The sequence below is a fragment of the Dicentrarchus labrax genome, unplaced genomic scaffold, assembly GCF_905237075.1.
Source record: "Dicentrarchus labrax unplaced genomic scaffold, dlabrax2021, whole genome shotgun sequence".
Taxonomy (NCBI): Eukaryota; Metazoa; Chordata; class Actinopteri; family Moronidae; genus Dicentrarchus; species Dicentrarchus labrax.
Genome location: NW_026136718.1, coordinates 9,152,247 through 9,175,214, shown reverse-complemented (window position 1 = coordinate 9,175,214; position 22,968 = coordinate 9,152,247). Strand labels below are relative to the sequence as shown.

The window sequence follows — 22,968 nt, the reverse complement described above, 5'->3', positions numbered from 1 at the left end:
CTAATAAAAATAAATACTAACTCCTCAGTAGCACAAAATAGGAGTATGAAATGTGGACTGTTAAATATCAGGTCTCTGTCCTCTAAAGCTGTTTTAGTGAATGAATTAATATCAGATTATGATACTGATTCACTTTGTATTACTGAGACCTGGTTGTCCCACGAGGAGTATGTTAGCCTAAATGAATCCACCCCCCCCCCATCATATTAATACTCAAATTCCTCGAGGCACTGGCCGAGGAGGTGGAGTAGCAGCCATATATGATTCGAGCGTTTTAATGGACCCTAAACCTAAACTAAATTATAATTCAATTGAAAGCCTTGTTCTTAGTCTTTCTCACTCATCCTGAAAAACACTGCAGCCAGTTCTATTTGTTATAGTGTACCGCGCTCCTGGACCGTACTCTGATTTTATATCTGATATCTTATATCTGAGTTTTTATCAAGTTTAGTCCTTAAATCAGATAAAGTAATTATTGTAGGTGATTTTAATATTCATGTGGATGTTAACAATGACAGCCTTAGTAACGCATTTATCTCATTAATAGACTCAATTGGCTTCTGTCAGAGTGTAAATAAACCAACTCATTGTTTTAATCACACTCTTGACCTTGTTCTATGGCATTGATATTGAACATTTAATAGTCTTCCCACATAATCCTTCCTATCTGACCATTATTTAATAACTTTTCAATTCATACTATTAGATTATATGCCATTAGGCAAAACTTCCTACAGCAGATGTCTATCTGACAGTGCTGTAGCTAAATTTAAGGAGGAGATTCCTTCAGTGTTTAATTCAATGCCATGTCTGAATTTAACAGTCCTATAATAACTATAGTCCCTCCGAAATTGATAATCTTGTTGATAGTGCTGCAAGCTCACTACGATCAACATTAGATTCTATCGCTCCTATAAAAAGGAAATTATTAAAACATAGGAGACTAGCACCTTGGTATAACCACCAAACCCGCCAATTAAAGCAAAAATCTAGGAAACCTGAAAGGAAATGGCGCTCTTCCAAATTATCAGAATATTGCTCAATTTGGCAAGACAATCTTAAAACCTATGGAAAGGCCCTCTGTAACACCAGAGGAGCCTATTATTCAGCACTAATAGAAGAAAATAAGAACAACCCTAGGTTCCTCTTCAGCACTGTAGCCAGGCTGACAGAGAGCCACAGCTCTATTGAGCCACATATCCCCATAAACTTAAGTAGCAACGACTTTATGAGCTTCTCTTATAATAAAATTATTACTATTAGAGAGAAAATTAATCACCAACTGCCATCAACAGTTATCAGTGGCTCTCCAAGTTCAGGTACATTAACTCCTGTAAACTCAGATATATATTTAGACTGTCTTTCTGCTATCAATCTTCACCAGTTAACTTCAATAATTTCTACATCGAAGCCATCAACCTGTCTATTAGACCCGATCCCAACTAGGCTGCTTAAATCTGTCTGTCTGTCTGTCTGTCTGTCTGTCTGTCTGTCTGTCTGTCTGTCTGTCTGTCTGTCTGTCTGTCTGTCTGTCTCTCTCTCTCTCTCTCTCTCTCTCTCTCTCTCTCTCTCTCTCTCTCTCTCCCTCCCCCAACTGGTCGAGACAAACGACCACCTACCTAGAGCCGAAGGATCTGTCCTAGGTTTCTGCCTTTTAACAGGCAGTTTTTCCTTGCCCTTGTCGCCAAGTGCTTGCTCATGGTGGTACTGTTGGGTCTCTGTAAATAATGTTCTAAAGAGTTCGGTCTACACCTGCTCTATTTGAAAAGTGTCCTGAGATAACTTCTGTTATGAATTGGTGCTATACAAATAAAATTGAATTGAACTGAATTGAATTGAATTAAGTGAGAAAATACATTTTATTGTAAATTTGGAGCACCAACACTTTAAAATGGTGCGTTTTATTTACAGCGAAAACTGCTTTTCAGGTCTTTTATAGTCAGTGATAATAGTAGTAGAAATCATAGTCACCTTTCCACATTCCCAGTCTTATGATGACTGATAATGAATTTGTCAATAAATCTCAAAGCACAGAAAACCTTTGAAAAACTATTTAATGCATAAAAGTTATACGACTCAATTTGCTTTCGATCCATAAAGTTAAAGAGTTTGTTCAGCAAATTAAAGTTGCCTGTGGTGGTATCCAGGGGCGCCGCCAGGAATTTTGGGCCCCATGACCCCATCTGTGCAGCTGTTATCACCACATCTCTAGGACCTAACTGTCCCATCAAAAGCTTTACATAACTCTAATTAAAGACTTGCAACTGTTTTGCTTCTTGTAGTTCAATACTAGTACTAGCACAATATTTACTTCTGGTGATTTGTACATGCATGCAAGTCTGCATACAGTATGCAGTTCACTATTTGATGCAAGATTAAAAGCAACCACAAAAAAGGTGCTAAAGGCTATCTTTTACAGTCTCAATGTATTTTTATTGTAACATTTTAAAATGGAAAATTCTCTTTTATTATTAATGAAAGATTAAAAAAAAAAACTTTTCAATCAAAATAAATTAACATCATCCTCTCAAAACAATGAAAACAGCAGATTTTTTAACTTAGCTGCACATATATGCCAACAAGAAAATAAAGTTGACATGTAAAATGGAATTTCCACACCAGGGTTATTATAGTGCTACAAAACAGATCAAGTGATCACTAAATCAAAAGGTTTTGAGGTTTGGAATATGGTCATAACAAACTAACAGTACCAGTGACATCAAATTAAAAAGGTATAAATAAGAACAAAGGACTCCTGGAAACCCAAACATTTCTCTCAAATAACAGCTCAACACGTTTTTGGCAGTCCAGCCATACATCTTGTTCTCAGTTTTTTAGGCTGTGGGCATTATGTCTGTAGTAATATCCAATCTCCATAGCCATGCCATTTGACAGCTATCACTGGCTCTCGCTCAGCCTGAGTCACCAAGAGCCCGGTCAATATGGATTTATGGTTTACTTTTTGGTCAATGGGGATATTGTATTATTATATTTGAATATACTGAATGATGATGGTTTAATAATTTTATATTAGTTTTTACCTATTTTTTGGGGGCCCTGTCAGTCATGGGCCCTTGGAATTGTCCTAACTTTTCCCCCCTATACAGCACCCCTGGTGGTATCCATTGAAACTGTTTGGGTTGTATTTAACCAAATGTTGCATTGCTGTGAGATGAGCAATTCTATTTACCGCCACTGTATTGGCGAGATGTCAGTAAAAGTATCCAAAACCTGGAAAAATGAAACCAAAACTTGATAGAAACCAGTAAGAGTCATGGGTTTCTTTGTACTTTGAACCTTTAAATGCACATTAAATGGTGGATATACATAATTATTTATCATGCCTGTGTAAATGAAACCAACACTATCTGCATGAATGAGAGTTAAATATGTGATTTTATACACTATAAAGAATATTTTACTTGGTTTTTTCATCAGTGATTGTGTCCAAAATCATTCCTAGTTTTCCTTCTATTCAGTCAAATGATGACTGATAATGTGTTCTTCAATAAATCTCAAAGCCCAAAACATGTGCATCACCATCATGATAATCTTAGTATGATCTAAATGGCTGACTTCAAGCTCAGTGTGGTATTGCAAAACAACACACCAGCACCACTTTCACCTCCAGGAGGGAGGAAGCCACCCACAGTCTCTCCCTGCCTGAAGACCTGCTCCAACGCAGCACCCGCTAATTCATTACATTCCCCAATTAACTCATCATCCAAGAGCAATATTCTCCTCATGTGAACGTACTAATTATGTGCTTAGGATACTTTGCTATGGTGGTATTCCTTTTCTCTGGCACGGAAGCACCTGGCCCTGCGCCCCGCAGATTTGCTCTGACATTGAAAGCTGGAGCATAGACAGCTTCTCTCCTCTGCAGTGTCTGGCTGTCTGTCTGTCTCTCTGCCTGTCTGCCTGTCCACCTGTCTGTGTGTATTGTACAGGAGGTGAAACCGAAAAATATAGAAATTTTCCAGGGCTCGTTAATTTGCACATTCACTTGAGGGTCATGTATGTGCTTGCATCCTCGCCTTTTGATGTTCTGAGTCACTCGCATAGCGCAGACGGGTTGGGGCCCTCCACAAAGTCCGCAATGAGGACAGTCATGACCAATGCACGCAAGGCTGTGTGTGTGTGTGTGTGTGTGTGTGCGTGCGTGCGTGTCTGTTTCACAATCATGCATTCCTGCTCTTCTGGTTGTGTTATTCACCCTCACACTTACATAGACATGTCCAGTGAAGTGAGCAACACCTTTTCACTCTGAAGCAGACTGTGTTGCCCTCCTGTGTGTGTGTCTGTGTGTGTCTTGTGTGTGTGTGTGTGTCACCTAATTTGGACATTTCCTAGTATAAACATTGACATTGTCAGGACCTGGGGCCCGTTTCAGAAAGCAGGTTTAGTGAACCTGAAGCTGGCAGGTTTTCTTCAACTAACCCTGAGTTTCTCCTGCTCTTCAGTTGAAGCCTGCAGACTGAAGGCAGTGGCAGACATGGCATGTCCTTTTCTTGAAGAGCCAGGTGATGTCGAGGTGCAGATACTCCGCAGAAATCTCCGTTGGGAGAGGATTATTAGACCCCGATTGGATGTTTTATCAATCCCTGATGAGTACCTGTTTGAGTGTTTCCATTTCTCTGCATCATCAATAGTTTATCTAAACAACATTCTCAGCCCTCACATCGTTCACATGACACATCGTGGTTCTGAGCAAATTCTTTGTATTGCACTGCGCTTTTTTGCCAACAGCAGTTTTTTGTATAACATCGGTGATGCAGAGAATGTGTCCAAGGCAACTGTCTGTCGGGCTGTCTGAAATATGACACTTGCACTGAAACGGCTACTATACACGTTTGTTGTGTTCCCAAGTCACAGACCCACCAGACTTCTCAAAGAAGAGTTCCACAGAATTGCAGGTATCAGTCTAAGCAATAATTAGTTTATGTCATAAAACTTGAAGCACTAATCAGTCTATTTGATATATTTTAGGGTTTCCAGGTGTGATTGGCTGCATAGATGGCACTCACATTCCTATCATAGCTCCTTCAATAAATGAAGGAGATTATGTGAAAAGAGATCCGTCCACAGCATTAATGTACAGGTAGGCCTAAATAGTAGCAGTATTAACATTCCAAATGAAATATACTTCACTATACAGCTATGCCCTCAGCAATGGGTCGCCCACTGTTCTGACTGAGGGCCATCACTTCAGCCTCTGTGAGAGGTGGTGGTTAACCGCCACCTGTTTTGCGGGCCTCAGCCTTTTTTCTGTTGGCTATAATGGAGGTCAAATTTAAACATATCCAGAAAACACACATTTGGAGACTTGTATGTATAAAAGGTATTTAGGTGCTGCTTTCATGTAGACAATATTAATTACTGGCAGTGTTGGGATTTTTCTTTGTTTAGCAGATTTCCCTAATTACTTAAATATATCTGTCACATGTTGAATGTAGCCACTAAATGCTGTTTAATGAGGGCAGGCTAAACAGCATCACAATTGCTTGTACTTACATTATACCTTACCTGTTTGAACTACATTTTTATATTTCATCTTTAGTTGCTGCCAAGTCCGTTTGGTGCCTGTAGGGTTGCACCTGTGCACACAAACACACATATGAAATATAATTGTTGAATAAGTGAAACATTCAAGACAAAACATTTCTTTTTTTCTCCAATTAATACTCACGCATTGACTCGGTCAGCAATTTTCTGCCACGCGAGCACCCGCTCTTTTGCTGCTGCCACAGTATTGCTTTTTAAAAAATATATATGCTCACTTTCTGCATATGTGGTCATTAATATTTCCAACTCCACTGGGGAGAAGTAGGAGGATCGAGGCTTTTTGTCACTTGCTGCCATGGTGAATCATGTTGTCTGTGTTCCATTGATGAGGGCTTTTTATATCCTCATGCACAGGCTTCACTCAGGGTTACCTTGACTCAGAGTTGATTGAACTAAGTGTTATCACCTGTTCTGAAACCGAAAACTCAGAGTTTGACAGCTCAGAGTTGGTCAACCTAGAGTTAAGGTTTAACTCAGAGTTTGTTAAACCTGCTTTCTGAAACGGGCCCCAGTAGTCCTCATGGGGAACAAAGTGTTAATAGTCAGTCATAATGCAGCAAAGTGTAATTTCTGAGGTCCTGGTTAGGGTTAATGGTACAGTGTTAAATTTAGGTTAAGTTGAGGTTAGGTTGTCCACAAAGAATGAAGTCAAAGACACGTGTGTGTATGTGTGTGCGTCTGTTTGAGGGAATGAGAAATCCGCAATGGGAAATTCATTATCTGGGGTTATCCTTTCTCCTCCTGAGGCCCAGCAGTCTAGACAGATAAGGAAATTAAGAATTCCAACTTCCAACAAAAGAAAAAAAGAGGCATCAGTGAAACGTAGGTGTGTCCCACTTTCACAACTTCCCAGAAAAGGCCTGCGTTTTATGAACTGGTTTTTATTGGTCAGGATCCATACCAATATCCTTGTGTGTCTGGTACCCATAGCAACATCACATGACTCCCAGCCAGAATTTAACATGAGCTCATGTGAGTTTGTGGATGAAAAGCGCTGGAAGGAGCCAAAACTTTCACCCATTTTTCTTGCCAGCTTGACTTGCTTGTGTTTATTCCAGCTTGTGATGAGTGTGTGAATTAGCAACATGGAAAGTGTGTCTGACTTCCTGTATGGAGGGAAATGCACTTTCATGTGACGCAGGAAAACTCCAACATCACAGCAGCAGCTGACGTGGTGGTCTGTGGGAGCGCTTTTGAATAAATACTTATACCACCGCAGTTAAATGGTCAGTAGACGCGGTGACTCAACACACACACACACACACACACACACACACACACACACACACACACACACACACACACACACACACACACACACACACACACACACTCACTCACTACTGCTGGCTGTGTAGATCATGTGTTTAAATTCCTGCAGATAAAAATCCTCTTAGAGCAAATGTCTACTTAATCATAGGGGTGATTTATACGCACACACAGCACCCCTATGTTTGTCTGTCTGTGTGTGTGTGTGTGTGTGTGTGTGTGTGTGTGTGCATTGTTTAGTCTGGGAAAAAAGCATACTTCCTTAAACCTTATTCTGTATGATACCGAATGCAACTGACTGGTTCTGCAAGTTGTGTGTGTGAATTGGGTTTGTCCATGCTTTGTATTTTAGGTTATTCTTGAAACAGAGTCAAACACACTGCTGAAGATTGCTTTGACACTTCAAAGAGGCACTCATTGGCTCTCTGGATTATCATAATGGTTTATGCTCAGAATGTTTTGCATCATTTTTCACTTCTACTGCACTGCAACATTTTACATTACATTGATTTCTATTTGTATTTTTATTCAATACATATTTTTTTTTTTATTTTTGTTTGATTGTCTGTACTTAAAGGCACACTATGCAAGATTTTTACCTTAATATAACAGCTTCGAAGTCATTTCGATGGTAAACGAACTCGTAGTATAGCGAATCATCCCGATAGCAAAGCAGGAGAGGGACGCCGTTGGCAGAACCAGCAATGCAAGTCTGAAAGGTGGCGCCCCGCCAAATCTTGCGAGAATCACGAATTGCTTTACGGCGCGACGTCACATACATCAGCGACATAAGAAGCAGCCTCAGTGGGAGACACTAGCGCTAGACACTCCTCGTTACCTGGTCAGTAGACATCTTCGGAGTCTATCTTTGCCTGTTCGATGTCCGACACTTCCATCCTACTGAACATGTACCAGTATACAGGGGGGAGGGGATCAGGCCGTGAGTGCAGAGACGCAGAGCCGTATATAGAGACGGCTCTGGTGAGTGGTATTTATGACAGTTAACGTTCAATAAAAGTACTCCGCAGCGACTCTAGGGGGAGCTGTTTGACAAAACCGGAAAACTGCATAGTATGCCTTTAAGTGTGGATCATGAGCTGTTTCTGTTCGTTTTGTGTATGATTTCGCCAACACAATAAAGGGTTGTTAGACAGAATAAACATCAAATGGGTCAAAATAATTAATATTAAATAAAGTAGGCAACATAAAGTTTGTGATTTGCATGTTTTTTTCCCCTCTTCTTAGCACACAAAATATTTTTAATGTCCTATTTGGAATCAGTTTTCAAAGACTAAGAAAAACGGCTAAAGGACTGGAATAGACCTATTTAGATTTATAAATGTTTGTTTTTGACAGTAAATGTTATATGCATATTAATAATATAGCAAAACTGATGATAATTACAGACAAATAGCGACAATAAAAATAAGAGCTGCTGGAACCACGGAGGACACAAAGGTCATGTCTATGGTAATATTTCTGGATCTGGAGAGGATTCATGACATGAGGAGAAGTTTATACATTCTACAAGTACACACACACACACATATATTGTTTCTTATTGTATTTTTATGCAAAACCTAGAGACTCTTTATCTGTATTTAGATTATAATGTGTGGAGATAAAATGCACATAAAAAAATAATTAAACTGTTAAATAAATAAATGTTGAGGGTTTTTTTTACAAGTAGAGTATTTTACAGAGTAATTTTCAAGCTTTGTCAAAAATGTGTTGACTCATCACATTGAATAAAATAAATGTTGTCAGAGTGGTTTAATTCCTTATGTTAGTGCGCCCTCTGGCGGCCAACAATGGGAAATACAGATGGCGACCTGCCTTTTCCCTGAGGACATTACATACATAAACATGCATGAAAGCTGTTTGTATAAAACATTATATTATTAAGCAAAGTGTCTTGCACTTTGTTACAACTGCAGTTTGAAGATACAACATGTAAAACCTTAATAAAAATTACATAAACACATTTCATTCCATCCCCCACTCTCTAACACTTCACCATGAAATATATTAATTGTGTGACTCTGTTTATAATTTAGACATATATTCATTTTAAATTCATAACATGTTAGTTAGAAACAAATAAAGTTATGTCCCCAGGTTTTCAGTCCTGTTCAGTGACACATTTCCCCCTCTAGGAATTTGGGAAACTTCACATGACCAACAGGAAGTAGGATCATTTGAGTCTTCTGAAGGCTACAAAGACCAAAAGTAATTCATCTCACTTTACGTCCGTATTTTTGATCATATTGTTTAAGTATGAGAGAGAACGTCAACGTGTGTACACATACAAGGAATATGACTCCAGTTTAACAGCAACAACCTAATAATCAGGACAACAAGCTCATCAAAATAGACATAAACTACTATTTACAGATATGTATATACATTATATAAACATAAACAACAACAATAAGACAGTAGTGCAAAAGAGTACAAAGGATTGCAATGAATATTCTTGTGCATGTATTTTTATGTACATACATATAATATATATAAAGTATATACATACTGATTGCAGCAGTTTTTCATGTACTAGTTTAAATACATAGCGTATATACATTCAGCCCTGTTACCTACATTATTTCTCAGATGTTATTAAAGATAGTTTTGGTAAACAACCTGAAGGTGCCAGGTGTTTTATCAAAAAAATAATATAAATAAAACACATTTTTTAATTGTTAAACATGTGTTTTTATTGGAAAACATGTGTGTTATTAAGTAATTATTAAGTTAAACCCACTCATTGACAGTTTCATAAGTTGTCCACTAGGTGGCGATGTCGTGGACGCGAAAGCAGAAACCACACAGAGCAAAAAAAAAAAAAAAAAAGGGGGAAGAAGTCAGGAAGCTGCCTGCCTGTGACAGCCGCACCAAAGAATAAAAGCACCGTAGTGAGGAAGGAAGGAAGGAAAAGAAAAGAAAGGCCTGACTTGAAGCTCCAACTCGGTAAATAAAAATAAACCTCCACCGCCGACATGTCGAAGAACACCGTGTCCGCCCGCTTCAGGCGAGTGGACGTGGACGAGTACGACGAGAATAAATTCGTGGACGAGGAGGACGGAGGAGAAAACCAGCTGGGTCCCGACGAGGCAGAGGTGGACTCCCTCATCAGACAATATCCTTTACGTGATTAGCTAGCCTGTCTTTCAGTATGTCTGCCTCATGGTGTTGTGTTCAAGTGCTGTGGTTTATCTGGATATTTGCTCTGTCTTTTTATTATAATGGCTGCTGTCTGTCTGTCTGCCTGTCTGTCTGCCTGCCTGTGTGTATGAATGGGCGTTTTTTTGTGTGTGTGTGTGCAAGTAGGCCAGTTACTGTCCAGACTTGCCTGGCAGTCACATTCCTGGGATTTCTGCCCCCCAAACACAGTCCAGACTCTCTGTTATGTGTTATTAACTGCACGCTATTAACTAAAAGTCCACCATTTAATCTTATAAAAGCCTTCATTGACCGTCTTTAGCTTTTATTGTGTTTTATTCTGTCAGTTAGCTGAGGAGGATGAGAGTTGCAGCAGGTTTTTTTCTTTTTTGGCTCATGTGGTTAAAAATCATTCTTTTCTTTTCTCACATGAAAGTTGCAGTTGCACATTTATGAGTGTTCATTGAGAGGCTTTTTGCTGCGTTGTGTGTAGTCTGCAGACCAGCTGAGCTTTACAGGCCTTATAAGGCATGAAAGTGCTCCACTTCCTCATTGAATAAGACTGTTACCTCCCACCTCATGTTACAGTGGAGGAGAAATACAGGATAGCTCTGCAGTAGTCAACATAAGAGCATAAAAAGAAGTGAAGAGAACAAAATTCAATGTTTGTGTTACGAGCACATCACTGTAGCTCCCCACAGAAACAAACTATGACTTTAACTGTGGAAGATACTTTATTGATTGAGTACTGAATCCTAATATTGTGCTCCTGCAGAACATTTAACATGTATGTTTACCAGAACGAGGATTATTAATTGTGTCGTCTTACATTCTAGTTGCACTAAGAAGTGATCTCTTCACAGCTAGCGTGGACAAAAGGGATGATATAGCGGTTATAGCAGTAACCGTTCAGTGTACATATGGACATGTGAGTGTTGTTTCAAGACAGACTTTAAGACTTTTTAGGTGTTCATTTGTATGACTGTATAAAAGGGAGCCTATGTTAGTTATATCACTCATTTCATTACAAGTAAAGTCAGCGTGCTTTACATTTAAATGTGCAAACTCGCACCCAAAGATGAGGAACCGACAGCTACCCTGCAGACATAAATCACACAGACATGCACAGACACACGCCTCCAGTTACTAATCATAACTCTGAGGAAACTGAAATGTTTTCAGTTCGCTTTTGGAAGTGGAGACAGTTGTGACAGGTCTCAAGTCTTTAAAACCTCCCTCACCAGATCTTATTCTAATGACTGACGACCAGCTGATGATTCGATTGTAGTCAGAAGCTAATGGTCATTAACACACAGAGCTGTGACGGCTTGATGTTGGGCTTATGTGATATTTTTGGGGCTTGTAGCCGATATTGTGATACAGGCGGTGGGCTCCTGCTGTGCTGTTGGTTCCTTAACCCTCCCTGCACAGGAAATCTCATGGAGGCTTTACAAGCAGTTCTGAAGAACCCACCAATCAACACAAAGAACCAGAACGTCAAGGTGGGTTTGGTTTGATCATCAGAATCACTCTGTAGCCTTTTACACTCTTGAATGATGAAATTACTGATGGCATTTGTAAGATGAGGTTCCTTTTGAGATACACAATAGAGGTATTGATCTGTCTTGATACACATACTCTAGGAGATCCTGTGCGCCTACAGCATGGCGATGTCTGCTGATATATAAATATGTTCCTCTTTCTCTTCAGGACCGTGCTGAGGGTTTGGTGCTGAAGGTGCTCAGTGCCTTTAAGAGCAGTGACATTGAGAAAGGGGTGCAGTCCCTCGACAAGAACGGCGTGGACCTGCTGATGAAATACATCTACAAAGGCTTCGAGAGGCCGTCAGAAAACAGCAGCGCGGTCCTACTGCAGTGGCACGAAAAGGTAAATATTTATACCTCGTTGTCTGAAACGATCGTAATCCATAAGATAAGATGTTCCTTTATTAATCCCCCCGTAGGAGAAGTGGAACGGACTTGCGGCGGTCTTTTCTGTGTCATAATGAACCTGAAACTCTAAAGAGACATACAACTGGAATTAAAGTCAATACTGGGCCTACTGGTAAATTATATGACCGTGAGCAAGTGCTGTCCTGAACTGTCATGAAAAACTCCTGGAATTGGATTTCTTGAAAAGAGAATAGAGATCCGTATTGGCTCTGATACCAATCGCATCAGTGCGTCTCATTGATTTTAGTCGATATAGAAAACTGTCCTGACTAGAGCGAGACAGACACTTGAGATGAAAGTGGTGATATTTGAATAATGTCTGAGGTCTGAAGAAGTGGTTCCACATTATCAAGAATGTGTTGGTAAAGTGTTTCAAACATAAAGTCGGTGATTAGGTTTCTCTTAGATGTAGTTTTAGAAATAATGTTACTATAATATGAAAAAAAAAAAATTGATAAAGGTTCAGAAATGGTGACAGATCGATGACGTAATCAGCAGTTAACGCTGAAATAAAGTATGAATATTTTTTAAAAAGGTAAATTTTAGACTAAATGATAAGTCTGAGTGCAGGATGAGCTCCCAGCATTTACCAGAGACTAAGAAAAGACCTGACAGTATTTGTCTTCCTGTGTCTCCAGGCTCTGGCAGCTGGAGGAGTGGGCAGCATCGTCAGGGTACTAACAGCGAGGAAGACGGTCTAAAAGGGGAGCGGAGGATTCGGCTTCCCTCCACATCGCTGACAGATACAGGACGACTGCATCTGCACTGTACTGTTCATGTAATTAACAGATGGCGTAGGGACTACAAGGAGAAAAAAACAGATATTTTTTTCTAACCTTATGTGAAATCCTGCTGCGTTCAAGGCTATACTAAAAAAAGAAAAGAAAATCTGGGTCACATCAGGTTATAAAAAAAAAGGTTTTATTCTTTCTTCCCATGCTTGATCACAGCCTACTAAATCATATTCCTCACAGGGTGCTACAGATAACTTCACACCCCATGTGTCTGTGCTGCGTCCCTGATCTATTCACAGTACCTCCCTCTCCCCTCCTCCCCTTCTCCCCTTGTCTCCATGTCATTCCCGTACAGTATGCGCTCATTCTTCACACCAGTTGTTCCCAATCTAGAGGAGATCGATCTTAAGAGAACGCAGAAAACACATTCTCGCCACACAGAATTATGTGTTTATTTTTTGACATTTCCCTCTAATCTTTGCTTTTTTCTCACCTCTCCATGCCTCTAAAATCCAGTAGACATGTGACAAGGAGTTGCAAGCAGACCTCCTTCGTTTCACAAAGTGGCCAATAAAAGATTGGGAGCCATTGTTAGACGCTCGTATGAACAAACAGAACAGGCAGAAGGTTTCAGCTTTGTTTCTCTCAGGAAAACCTCTCTCTGTGTTTGTTTTCCCACTCATTCTCTCGTGTTCTCTCCACAGTAGAGACTTCCTGATGGAATAAAAGCCTGATTCTCTGTCAGTAAATCCTCTCATTGCCTCTCGATATAACACTTTAGCAGCGGGAGTCTCCTGAAAAGCACAGTCACAGATGGAGGGTGGTGGATTTGCTCACGGGGGTCGCCATGCACCCAGAGGAAGGGAGGGGTTAGTGTCATCCATCCATCCATCCACCCTTCCACGCTGCCTGCTGCCCCAGTTAAGGATTATCACCCACGATGCATCTCCACCACCACTCTTATTAATCCTACTTTACTGCTCCTCACATCCTGTGTATGTCTGACTTGTCTGTCTGCTTCTGTACGGGGCATCATTATGTGGCTCTGCTGGTACTGTTTATAGGAGCTGCAGTCTGTCTGTACTTTCAGGAAAATGACCCTGAGAATCATTTCTCAGATTGCTTTTTTTGTTTTGTTATTTTGGTATTTAACAGAAAGATAATCTAGGATTAAACATTTTCCTTGTTATTGTTTTATAGTAATGATTTTTGTCTCATGGCCAAATCCCTACTTGATTGAAATTCAAAACACAGCTTAAACGATTTGACGATATCAGGAGAGACGAAGATAAGATGATGAACATTTTATCTCTCTGGAAATGGAGAGGGACATTTTATGGGATTTAAAAATATATATATATATATCATTTGCATGATCCCACTCTTTAAGTATTTTCTCAAGCATTTCATACATGTCTTTTGTACATGTTTGTGAGTCTCTTCTGGAAAAATTAAGTGATTTTTTTTTTTGTTTTTGGTATTGAATCAAAGTTATGATCGTTCATTCGAACAAATCCTCCACACATGGTATTGTCTGAGAGTTGGAAGTCTTACTGTTACTACCATTTAATTTCCATACATTTTATAAAATGAGGAGGAAAGGTTTTATCTGCCTTATCAGGGTAGATTCTGTCTGTTGCCAAATGATTTCTTTTGCTTTCATGGAAATAATGTAGCTGACATTGAAGATTTAGTTGCCATTTTGTGTTAGAGAAGAATTTTCAACAACAAAGTGGTGGAGTTATAACTTTAAACTGGATAAATGAACAAAAAATTGCTGTTTTGAAAGTAAGCAGCCTTGCTCCTCATGTCGACGTAGTGATAAGGGAAACTCGGTTCCAGCTAATGTTTTTTGTTCCTGCTCATTTCCAGTCAAACACTGAGTGGAATTTCTCAATGGATGTCGCTTTTTACTAAAACACACACAGTATCATCACAGTTGTGTTTTACTCACGAGTTGTCACCAGTTGATATTTAGACATGGTTTCATGTTTGAATACTGTCATCAGTGATGATGCATCCAGACATTAGGTTCCTCTTTCTAATGCAGTAACGTCTAGTTTTACATGGAAACAAAGAGGAGAACGGTCTGGTTTCTTCTTCTGCTTCATGTATTCTAGTCCAGAGATGCTCTTCTAGCTGAGGCCGAGAAGACGAGGGAGCATACCAAACTGATGTTCAAACTGCCTTACTCGATATTCCTTTTTTATGTTTGTGCTTTTTTGACAAAAAATAAATAAAAGGTATGAATGCTGATCATAACTTTTTCATGACTTTTTTATGTTTTCCATGCACACACTTATGAAGTAGGGTGAAAACTAGTTAACTTTTTACTCCTACTGGCAAACAAAGCAGCCATTAAATATAAAGGTAAACACAGATTATTACCAATAATGCTAATTAAGATTGTCTTCCATTCAGGTCAAACAGAGTCAGAGTGCTGCTGTTGTGCATGTTGGCTCACTGGAAAGGCTCTACTACACTAAATTTATCGGAACCTTAATTAGTATCATTGGTAACGCCTGTGTTTACCCTACTGTCTATAAGTAGATTCCTAAATGTCACACACCTTATGTTTTAACTGTTAATAATAATTAATAATTAATCATGATAAGTAATATGTAAGCTGAAGTTAAATAAGTGTAATTCAGAAACAGTTTTAGCCTGTTAGTACTCGCCATTGATTAAAAGGACCAGTGTGTAGAATGTAGTGCCATCTAGTGGTGAAGATTGCAACAATTTTAATAAAGCTTACCTTGCAAGAAAGTAGGAGAAACTACGGTGTCTGCAAAATACATGAAAGGCGTTCTGGGCTACTGTAGAAACATGGTGGTTGAACATGGCGACCTCTATAGAAGAAGACGTAGATAAAAACATCTACATTTTCCGGTGATTATCCACTAATGAAAACATACCTATGGATATTATATTCCATTTCTGCCGATAGTATCTCATAAATGTTACACACTGGACCTTTAACTGATTTCTCTTTCTTTTGAGGCATTTCTAAGCGATGCAAACATAGTATAGTTTAAATTATTGATTATATCTACATACTCTAAATTGTGGTACTAAATTCTCCTTGAGTTACCATGTCTGTCCAGCAGCAGAATCTATTTAATGATCCATTTGGTTTTTTTTAAGTTTTGTTGTTTCATTATTACGTCCATATATTTATACATCAGAAATATATTAGATTGTTGACTTGAAAATTACTCTTTTTACTCCCATGTTGTCTCTTTAGAGCTTCTTGAGTGTTTGATAAACTCAGGCCCAAATGTGACGTGCTTAATAGGCAGCAGTGGAGCAGACATACATTACGCTTTAGTTCAGTGTATATTCATTTATTAAATTTTTATTACAAAATGGATACAATAAGTACAGTATGGCAATACATTATGAGGAAAAAAACATATGTACAAGTTCTTAAAAATAAAATACATCTTGGTATCAACTATTGGATGGAGCAGTATGGCACATTGATGATGTGATCAGTGTAATGATTGGAAAGGGTTTCTATTTGATGCACTTGTGATGGGCCACTACCTGAGGACGTAGAAGATGTGACAGTCAAGTTTTCTGTCGCCAAAATGAGCACCATATCTAAACAGGCTAAACAAAAGTGGGAACGGCCCATTTTTTTTTCTTTTTCAAGCACTTCCCAATAAGTTAATAATAGTTAGATGTAAATAAAAGGCTAGTTAAGATTTCTTGAGTAGGGTTGAAGCCTAACTTCGGAGGCCAGTGGTGGACGCTTTGGCTTTGACGAGCAAAATCTTGTGGATCTTATAAATAAATCTCAAAGGGTAGGGGGAAATAACAAAGCAAAATATCAAACATTTCACTGAAAAACTCCTGACAGACTGAGGTGAGGAATCCAGGGATTAGAGCCAATAAATAGCCAGTTTCATCCAAGCCTTCTGTTGACCTCCTGTGGCCTTGTATCAAGCTACTTCCTTTCGTCTTCAGCACTCACTGGCCTCTCTCACACTGAACACAAAGTCTTTTTCTCTCAGTTTGTTTACCGATGTGGCAATTTTTCCAAAACCACACCCACTCTCTCATTTATCTCAGTGGTGCTGCGCATGGAGGACGCAATTCATCATCTGCACCTTTTGTCCTGCATCATTTAAAGTGCTCTCAGTAGGGGTAGGCAGAGACGGCGATATACACGATGAAGGTCGTCTGGTACTCGATGCCTCCATCTTCACTGTAGGAGAGGGCTCGGACCTTCATGCGGTACGTGTGGGGCTCCCGTAGCGCCTGCGTGGTGAATAGCACTCCCTTCAGGTTCTCGTCTCGCAGGGCGAAAGGTAACGTAACATCCTCGTCCACCACTAGGAATGTGGTCCTGGGGTGCATCACTCCGTCCTGCGTGTAAGCCACCAGTCTGATCAGGTCCTGGTTGGCTGCAATGCCGAACGGGAGAGACAGCAGCTTGTACTCCAGGGCGTAAGGGCTCAGTGCACACTCCAGGTCATTTGGTGGGCAGTTCTTCAAGCAAAACCTGTAACAGAGACAGCAGGTTTCAGTTGAGTATAGTGTGGGAAAACAGAAAAAAACAAACAAGATAGATATACTGGAGTACATTATTATTTAAAGGGAAACTGTGTCTACCTAGAGCAGGGAACAGCAACCTAAACTATCAAAAGAGACATTTTTAGCCAGAAAAAAGAGGAGAGGATGAGTAGTACAATGCCAATTTCTCATCACAGATCAAGCATACCTGTAAGCCAGCAGCGTTGGAGATGAAAGCAGACAAATATGTACTTTTAAATTCTCTATTTTCATCTGAGGCTTTTATTGTTTTGGATTTGGAATCCATAGCTAACCCAGCTAGAAAGACTCAAGACTAGTAGCTACCACTATTGAGTTTCAGCTATATATAGAGGAAAAGATAAGATAACATCTGCTTCTTCAAAGCTGTGTAGGTGAATGTAATTCAATTTATGAGGCTCAAAGCGTTGAAAAAAAAAGATATTTGAAAAATATTTCCTGAAATTCTCAAAACGTCTGCAAATAAAACATAAAACTATCTGCATGTTAAGTGTATTTCTATGAAGGTTTACCCTGTGGCTGGATCCCTCTGGTAGTTTGGTGGACAGGGTGTGTCAATACACTGGTAACTTCCTCTCATGTTAAAGCACATCCGGTTCACTCCACACTGGATGTTCTGTTCCAGGCACTCGTCTATATCTGTAGGTACGGCAAAAAGCTCAATGTTATTAGAGTACATACTATAATGAACACCAGATGAAACGAGGATGATGGGAGGAGACAGGGAGGAGCTGGTGGTTCTCACCTTGACACGTCTTTCCATTGGTCATGAGACGATAACCAGCAGGACAGAGACACCTGTGGCTCCCTGGTGTGTTCATACACTCGTGCTGACAGGCGTCCCTCACCTCACACTCATTGATGTCTGTTGGTGTCACACACATGCCCAAACACACAAACAGCCACAGAATGATATAGAGAAACATAAATTATATATTAAGACACATTTTTAAAGCTCACAGTCCCATGTTTACAGCAAACCTACAAGCAGCAGATAGGCAAAGGGACAGTTTATCTATTAACTTCCGTCCTCTCCCTCGTCTCAACCCTGCCTGTCCTACATAGTTACCTAGGCAGGAGCCCCCCCTGGACTCAAACCCCTGCTGACAAACGAGGAAGCCCTGCTGCGAGGAATGTACGAAAGTCTCTCTGCGACTCCGGTTCCTGTAGCGCCCCCTTGTGGTGGCTGTGTAGGAGTGGTAGCTCTGAGAGGCCAAGTTGTGGTACAGCTGCTGGTAGGAGCTGCGCTCAGGAGAGGACTGTGCCGTTCTGTAGCCGTATGAGAAACTCTCATAGCTGGGCAGACGCTCTAGACCAGCACAGGATTTGCCATCCCCCAGTAGGTGGCGACCTGGGGGGCAGGTGCACTTGAAGCTGCCAGGCGTGTTGATGCACTCGTGGGCACAGGGCTGTGGCAGCCGCTCACACTCATTTATGTCTGCCCTCAGCACAAAGAAAAGACCAGCACCAAAAGACAAGAGGACAAAGTGATAGAAAAGAAGGAAGGTAAGAAAAATAATGCAGAAGTTACGGAAAAAGGTGATGGATGAAAAGAAAAAATGAGGTGGTGCGGGCCATGAAAATAGAGAAGGGAGATGAGAATGAGGGGGGAAAAAGGGTATATGTCACAATTACCCCAATGTACAACAATACATTTTCATGTCACTAAGACAGAAATGTATTGAGACTAGAAATACATAATTTGAATGAGAGATTATCCTCTCATATCAAATAAAAGTAATGCTTTGAAGACAATAACTTCAAATTCAATTCTGAATCTAGTTAAGATTTTATCTGAGGAAATGATATCAAATATAATTCACATCTGATATCAGGTACAAAATCCAATCCATGCCAGATAAATATGTCACTAAGACAGACATCAGCGTACAGTGTTAATGATGTCAGTGAGTGTATGCCATTACAAAGCACCTCCAGGAAATAGCCAGATCCAAACATAAAAGTAACAGTTTGAAAAGTCAGAATTGGAAGAGAGTGAAAGGAAACAGAGTGACAGACAGGAGCTTTGAGGTCAAGGTGCTGGTCTTTTTATGGTTCATGTGTCAAAGAAGGACACATTCATTTTCAGTTTCCATTCCTCTGTAGTCCTTAACCTTTCTCTTACTCATATATGAGAGTGTAGGTCAATAGACGTAAACCTAGAGCTTTAGAGGACCTGATACCATGCATTGTATCAAGTCTTTGCAGGGTGTGTTTGATGTTATGAGTTAGTCAGCAGGTTTAATTGCAGCATTTTAGAGATGTAAGCAAGCACTGGCAGAATATAATGTTCAAACTACATTGCAGATGACAGCAGAGTTATTTTAGATTTTCAACAGGAGTGTGTCACGGACACAAAGAGAGAAATATGCTGGCAAAAGCAAGCAAGCTGATGGGAAGCGTAAAGGAAGAGCAGCGCAACAATGTTCCACACTTTTTGATTGCTTAACAAAAAATACACACTAGCAAGTGGAAGTATCACCTGCCTGATCACTGCAAATAAAGCCCATTGAATGTCAGAAATTACTGGATCGTGTTTACATTTTGCTTGATGATGCGTTTACAGGTTATGAGAGGTGTACATACCGATACAGGGCCGTCCCACTCCTTGAGATCTGTAGCCGCGAGGACAGGTGCAGTGGTAGCTGCCTCTGGTATTCTCACAGATCTGATTGTATCGACATTGATGAGTTCCATCTCTGCACTCATCGATGTCTACAGCAGGTCACAAAGAATACAGAAGTAAATCATGGTTTAAAAATAAAATCTCTTTGTACTTCAACTTCTGGAGAAATTCTGTGAATACTCACCAACACATGTCCCATTAGCACCTTTGGTCATACCACCGGGGCACAGGTCAATACAGGTGTAACCACCCCGTGTGTTTTTACACTGCTGATCCGATCGACAAACCCTCTGTCTGCACTCGTTTATGTCTGGCGTGATCAGAGAGAGAAGAGAAGAGGTCAAATCCAGAACTAGTTTAAAGTTTAAAGGAAACTATTTCAGCCGAGGACCTGTGACTATATTGTTTCATGTAATTAAATTATATTTGAAAAAGCAAAAAATAGTGATAAATAAATAAATAAATAAATAAATAGTTTATAATGAATAATACAGATAAAGCTGTCTCACCTATACAGCGTCGGTTCCTGAGTTGAAAGCCCGGCTCGCAGGCGCATCGGTAGCTACCAATCGTGTTCAGACAGTGTTGATTGCACGGATTGGACTCCTGGCACTCGTTCACATCTGAGCAACAAGGAAGACAATTGTAAAACGTTTCATATCAGCAACACTCACAACAAATGCTAGGTTGATCAATAAAGCTTGCTGATGTACCTGTGCAGCTGAGGCCATCAGCTGTTCGTCTGAAGCCCCGCCCACAGCGCATGACACATCGGTAAGAGCCAATAGTGTTCTCACATTCCTGTCCATCATGGCACACGTTCCCACCCAGTGAACACTCATCAATGTCTACGAGAATAAAGAGCATCGAATTATTCAAACAATGAACTGTTTGGGTAATAATAATGCCGACAGCACTGATTCTGATTGGTGTATGTGTGTGAGTTGTGTACCCTGACAGGTCCTGCCGTCAGCTGAGATGGTGAGGCCTCGGGGACAAGAGCAGTAGTAGGTGCCCATGGCGTTGTGACAGGCATGAGAACAGGGGTTCCCGACCTCGCACTCGTTCTCATCTGCAGCACATAAACGATACATATTGAAATAATCAGAACAGATTTAAGCATGCAATGAGAAAGTTCTGCTGGATAAGTCACGGTGCTGTGATTTACATGTTGCAATTTCAATAAGGCTATGCCCGTGTTGTTCATGAAAGGATGGGTCTTTCTTTTCTTGTTGTCATAATTTTTGGCTGACATCACGTCGGGGGGGTGTGATGTACATGTTGCATGGATGTGTGTTGGACATGACTGCACGTATCACTTTTATTACTAGTCATAGACTACAATGTTGTTTAACTGATGCTCCCTAAAGTAGGAACAGCCTAATAAGTTGAGAACATTACCTGCACAGTAGGGCCCAGCGGACACCAAATTGAATCCCTGAGGACACTGGTTACTGCGATCTCCTGCAATCATGTAAACATTACATAATTTAATGTATTACATTTACATTTATTACATTTGAGACATAAGAATGCAGTAAAAAAAAGAAAGATCAAATGTAAAAGGTTGACTGGATGACTAAGTAACTACAGAGGAAAAATACAGATCTTCATATTAAGTAAGTTTCCTTTTTCAGTCCACCTCTCGCCCATAAAGTAAATACTTAACACTAAAATTGTATCCCTTCATTCGGTCCTTTTACAGACCAGTATTCTCACCTTTGGAGATACTAGCTTGGATGCTATACTCCAGCATCTCCTCCAGGGGGTGGTAGTGAGCACTGATGGCAGTGGCGTGCAGCATCTCTACGAGGTAGGGCATCTTGCCCTTGGACAGATCGTAGGAGATGGTGTGGTTCCAGGAGTAAGGTACACTCTCCCTGTCGATACTGAACATGCGGGTGGACAGAGCGTACAGCTGGCCTGGGCCGGTTTGGATGTAATCCTCTGTGTAGTCCTGAGTCCAACAAAGTGTACATGTAAGGCAGCTTTAATGTAGTTTGACATGTTGCTATAAATCATGTATAATGTAATGGATATGTGATTTGTAGTAAAGTGGCTCATGTTTGGTTTTACCGATTTTCTACAAAATACAATCTGGTTTAAAGTCATAAACATAGACCACAAAGTCTCGACTTATCTATTTACTTTGATGTTGATGTCAGAGTGTGAGGGAAGCTGCAGGATGTGTCCGTTCACTACGATGTCCAGTAACAACGCTCCATCTGAGTCCAGGCCTCTGGCAATGTGGGTCATCCTCAAGATCTCACCTACCAAGATCCAATTACACCACATATGTTTATTCATGTTCAGTCCACAAGCACCAGACTGAACCCACTATGTGTATTTATATAAATAGCTCACATTGTAGTAGTAATACAGACAAACCAGGGCCTGTCTATTCTTACCTGTGGCAAACTCCACCTGTGTCTCTCGCCTGAAGATACCTCCTGTTAGCGTGTAGCCATTGACAGCCTCTCCTACTTCTTGTGCAGTGGTCCAGTAGACAGGGTTCAGAATTGAGATGAGCTTTCTCATTGCAGGACCTTGAAATCAAAAGCAGGAGAAGAGTGTGTTTCATTTGTTACGTAACTTATAGTTCAAGAGAACAACATCTAAAAGTAGAAGATTCAAACATATGAAACAGCTGGAGAACTGACCTAATGTCCTTGGTACATTAGTAATAATGGCCTTGATGATTCGGCCACCAGACTTGCTGTCTGTGATGGTGGCGTTGAGGATTGCGATGCCAAACTCCATATCATTGATGTTTCCTATGATGCTTCCTCGTGCCTTCTGGGGCCCGCCTGACAAAAAGAGAAGGTTTTCAACAATGCTTCAAGTGCTGCGCTCAACTGTACACATACTATACAATATATACTGACAGATATACTTTACCTGGACAGGCGTGACTGTTACACCTGGACAGCTGAGAGGAATCTCCTGGACACGGCCGACCAGCGTTGCTTGGAGACGGACTATTACAGAGACGGACACGTGTCCTCTCTCCACCCCCACAGGAAGCAGAGCATTCTCCCCACGGCTGCCATGAACCCCAGTTACCATCAACTGCAATGATATATCCCAAAAACATACAACAAGTAAA

General features: G+C 40.4%; 2 protein-coding genes across 4 annotated transcripts in view; one reads left to right on the top strand and one right to left on the bottom strand.

Annotated features, from left to right (window-relative positions):
- The first annotated feature begins 9,683 nt into the window (after window positions 1-9,683).
- arpc5b (actin related protein 2/3 complex, subunit 5B) lies at window positions 9,684-14,935 on the top strand. 2 transcript variants are annotated; one of them, XM_051376760.1, is made up of 4 exons: window positions 9,684-9,971; window positions 11,424-11,495; window positions 11,704-11,880; window positions 12,584-14,935. In XM_051376760.1, the coding sequence occupies exons 1-4, from the start codon at window positions 9,831-9,833 to the stop codon at window positions 12,644-12,646; spliced, it is 453 nt and encodes a 150-aa protein (XP_051232720.1). In that variant the 5' UTR covers window positions 9,684-9,830; the 3' UTR covers window positions 12,647-14,935. The 2 variants fall into 2 exon arrangements, with proteins under 2 accessions (XP_051232720.1, XP_051232721.1); XM_051376761.1 differs by lacking the exon at window positions 9,684-9,971 and adding an exon at window positions 10,899-10,921 and having other exon boundaries at window positions 11,360-11,495.
- A 1,067-nt stretch (window positions 14,936-16,002) lies between these two features.
- The window catches only part of hmcn1 (hemicentin 1), an 81,409-nt gene continuing 74,443 nt past the window's right edge, over window positions 16,003-22,968 (bottom strand). Inside the window, exons 93-107 of one of the 2 annotated variants that reach the window (XM_051377036.1) lie at window positions 22,761-22,931; window positions 22,523-22,669; window positions 22,271-22,408; window positions 22,011-22,132; window positions 21,582-21,819; window positions 21,264-21,326; window positions 20,815-20,934; window positions 20,576-20,710; window positions 20,372-20,485; window positions 20,047-20,172; window positions 19,823-19,951; window positions 18,306-18,674; window positions 17,982-18,101; window positions 17,749-17,875; window positions 16,003-17,186 (exon numbers count right to left, since the gene is read on the bottom strand). In XM_051377036.1, coding sequence (XP_051232996.1) covers window positions 16,820-17,186; window positions 17,749-17,875; window positions 17,982-18,101; window positions 18,306-18,674; window positions 19,823-19,951; window positions 20,047-20,172; window positions 20,372-20,485; window positions 20,576-20,710; window positions 20,815-20,934; window positions 21,264-21,326; window positions 21,582-21,819; window positions 22,011-22,132; window positions 22,271-22,408; window positions 22,523-22,669; window positions 22,761-22,931 — 2,486 coding nt within the window. In that variant the 3' untranslated portion in view covers window positions 16,003-16,819. The remainder of the gene's footprint in view (window positions 17,187-17,748; window positions 17,876-17,981; window positions 18,102-18,305; window positions 18,675-19,822; window positions 19,952-20,046; window positions 20,173-20,371; window positions 20,486-20,575; window positions 20,711-20,814; window positions 20,935-21,263; window positions 21,327-21,581; window positions 21,820-22,010; window positions 22,133-22,270; window positions 22,409-22,522; window positions 22,670-22,760; window positions 22,932-22,968) is intronic. The other variant, XM_051377037.1, reaches the window with a different exon arrangement.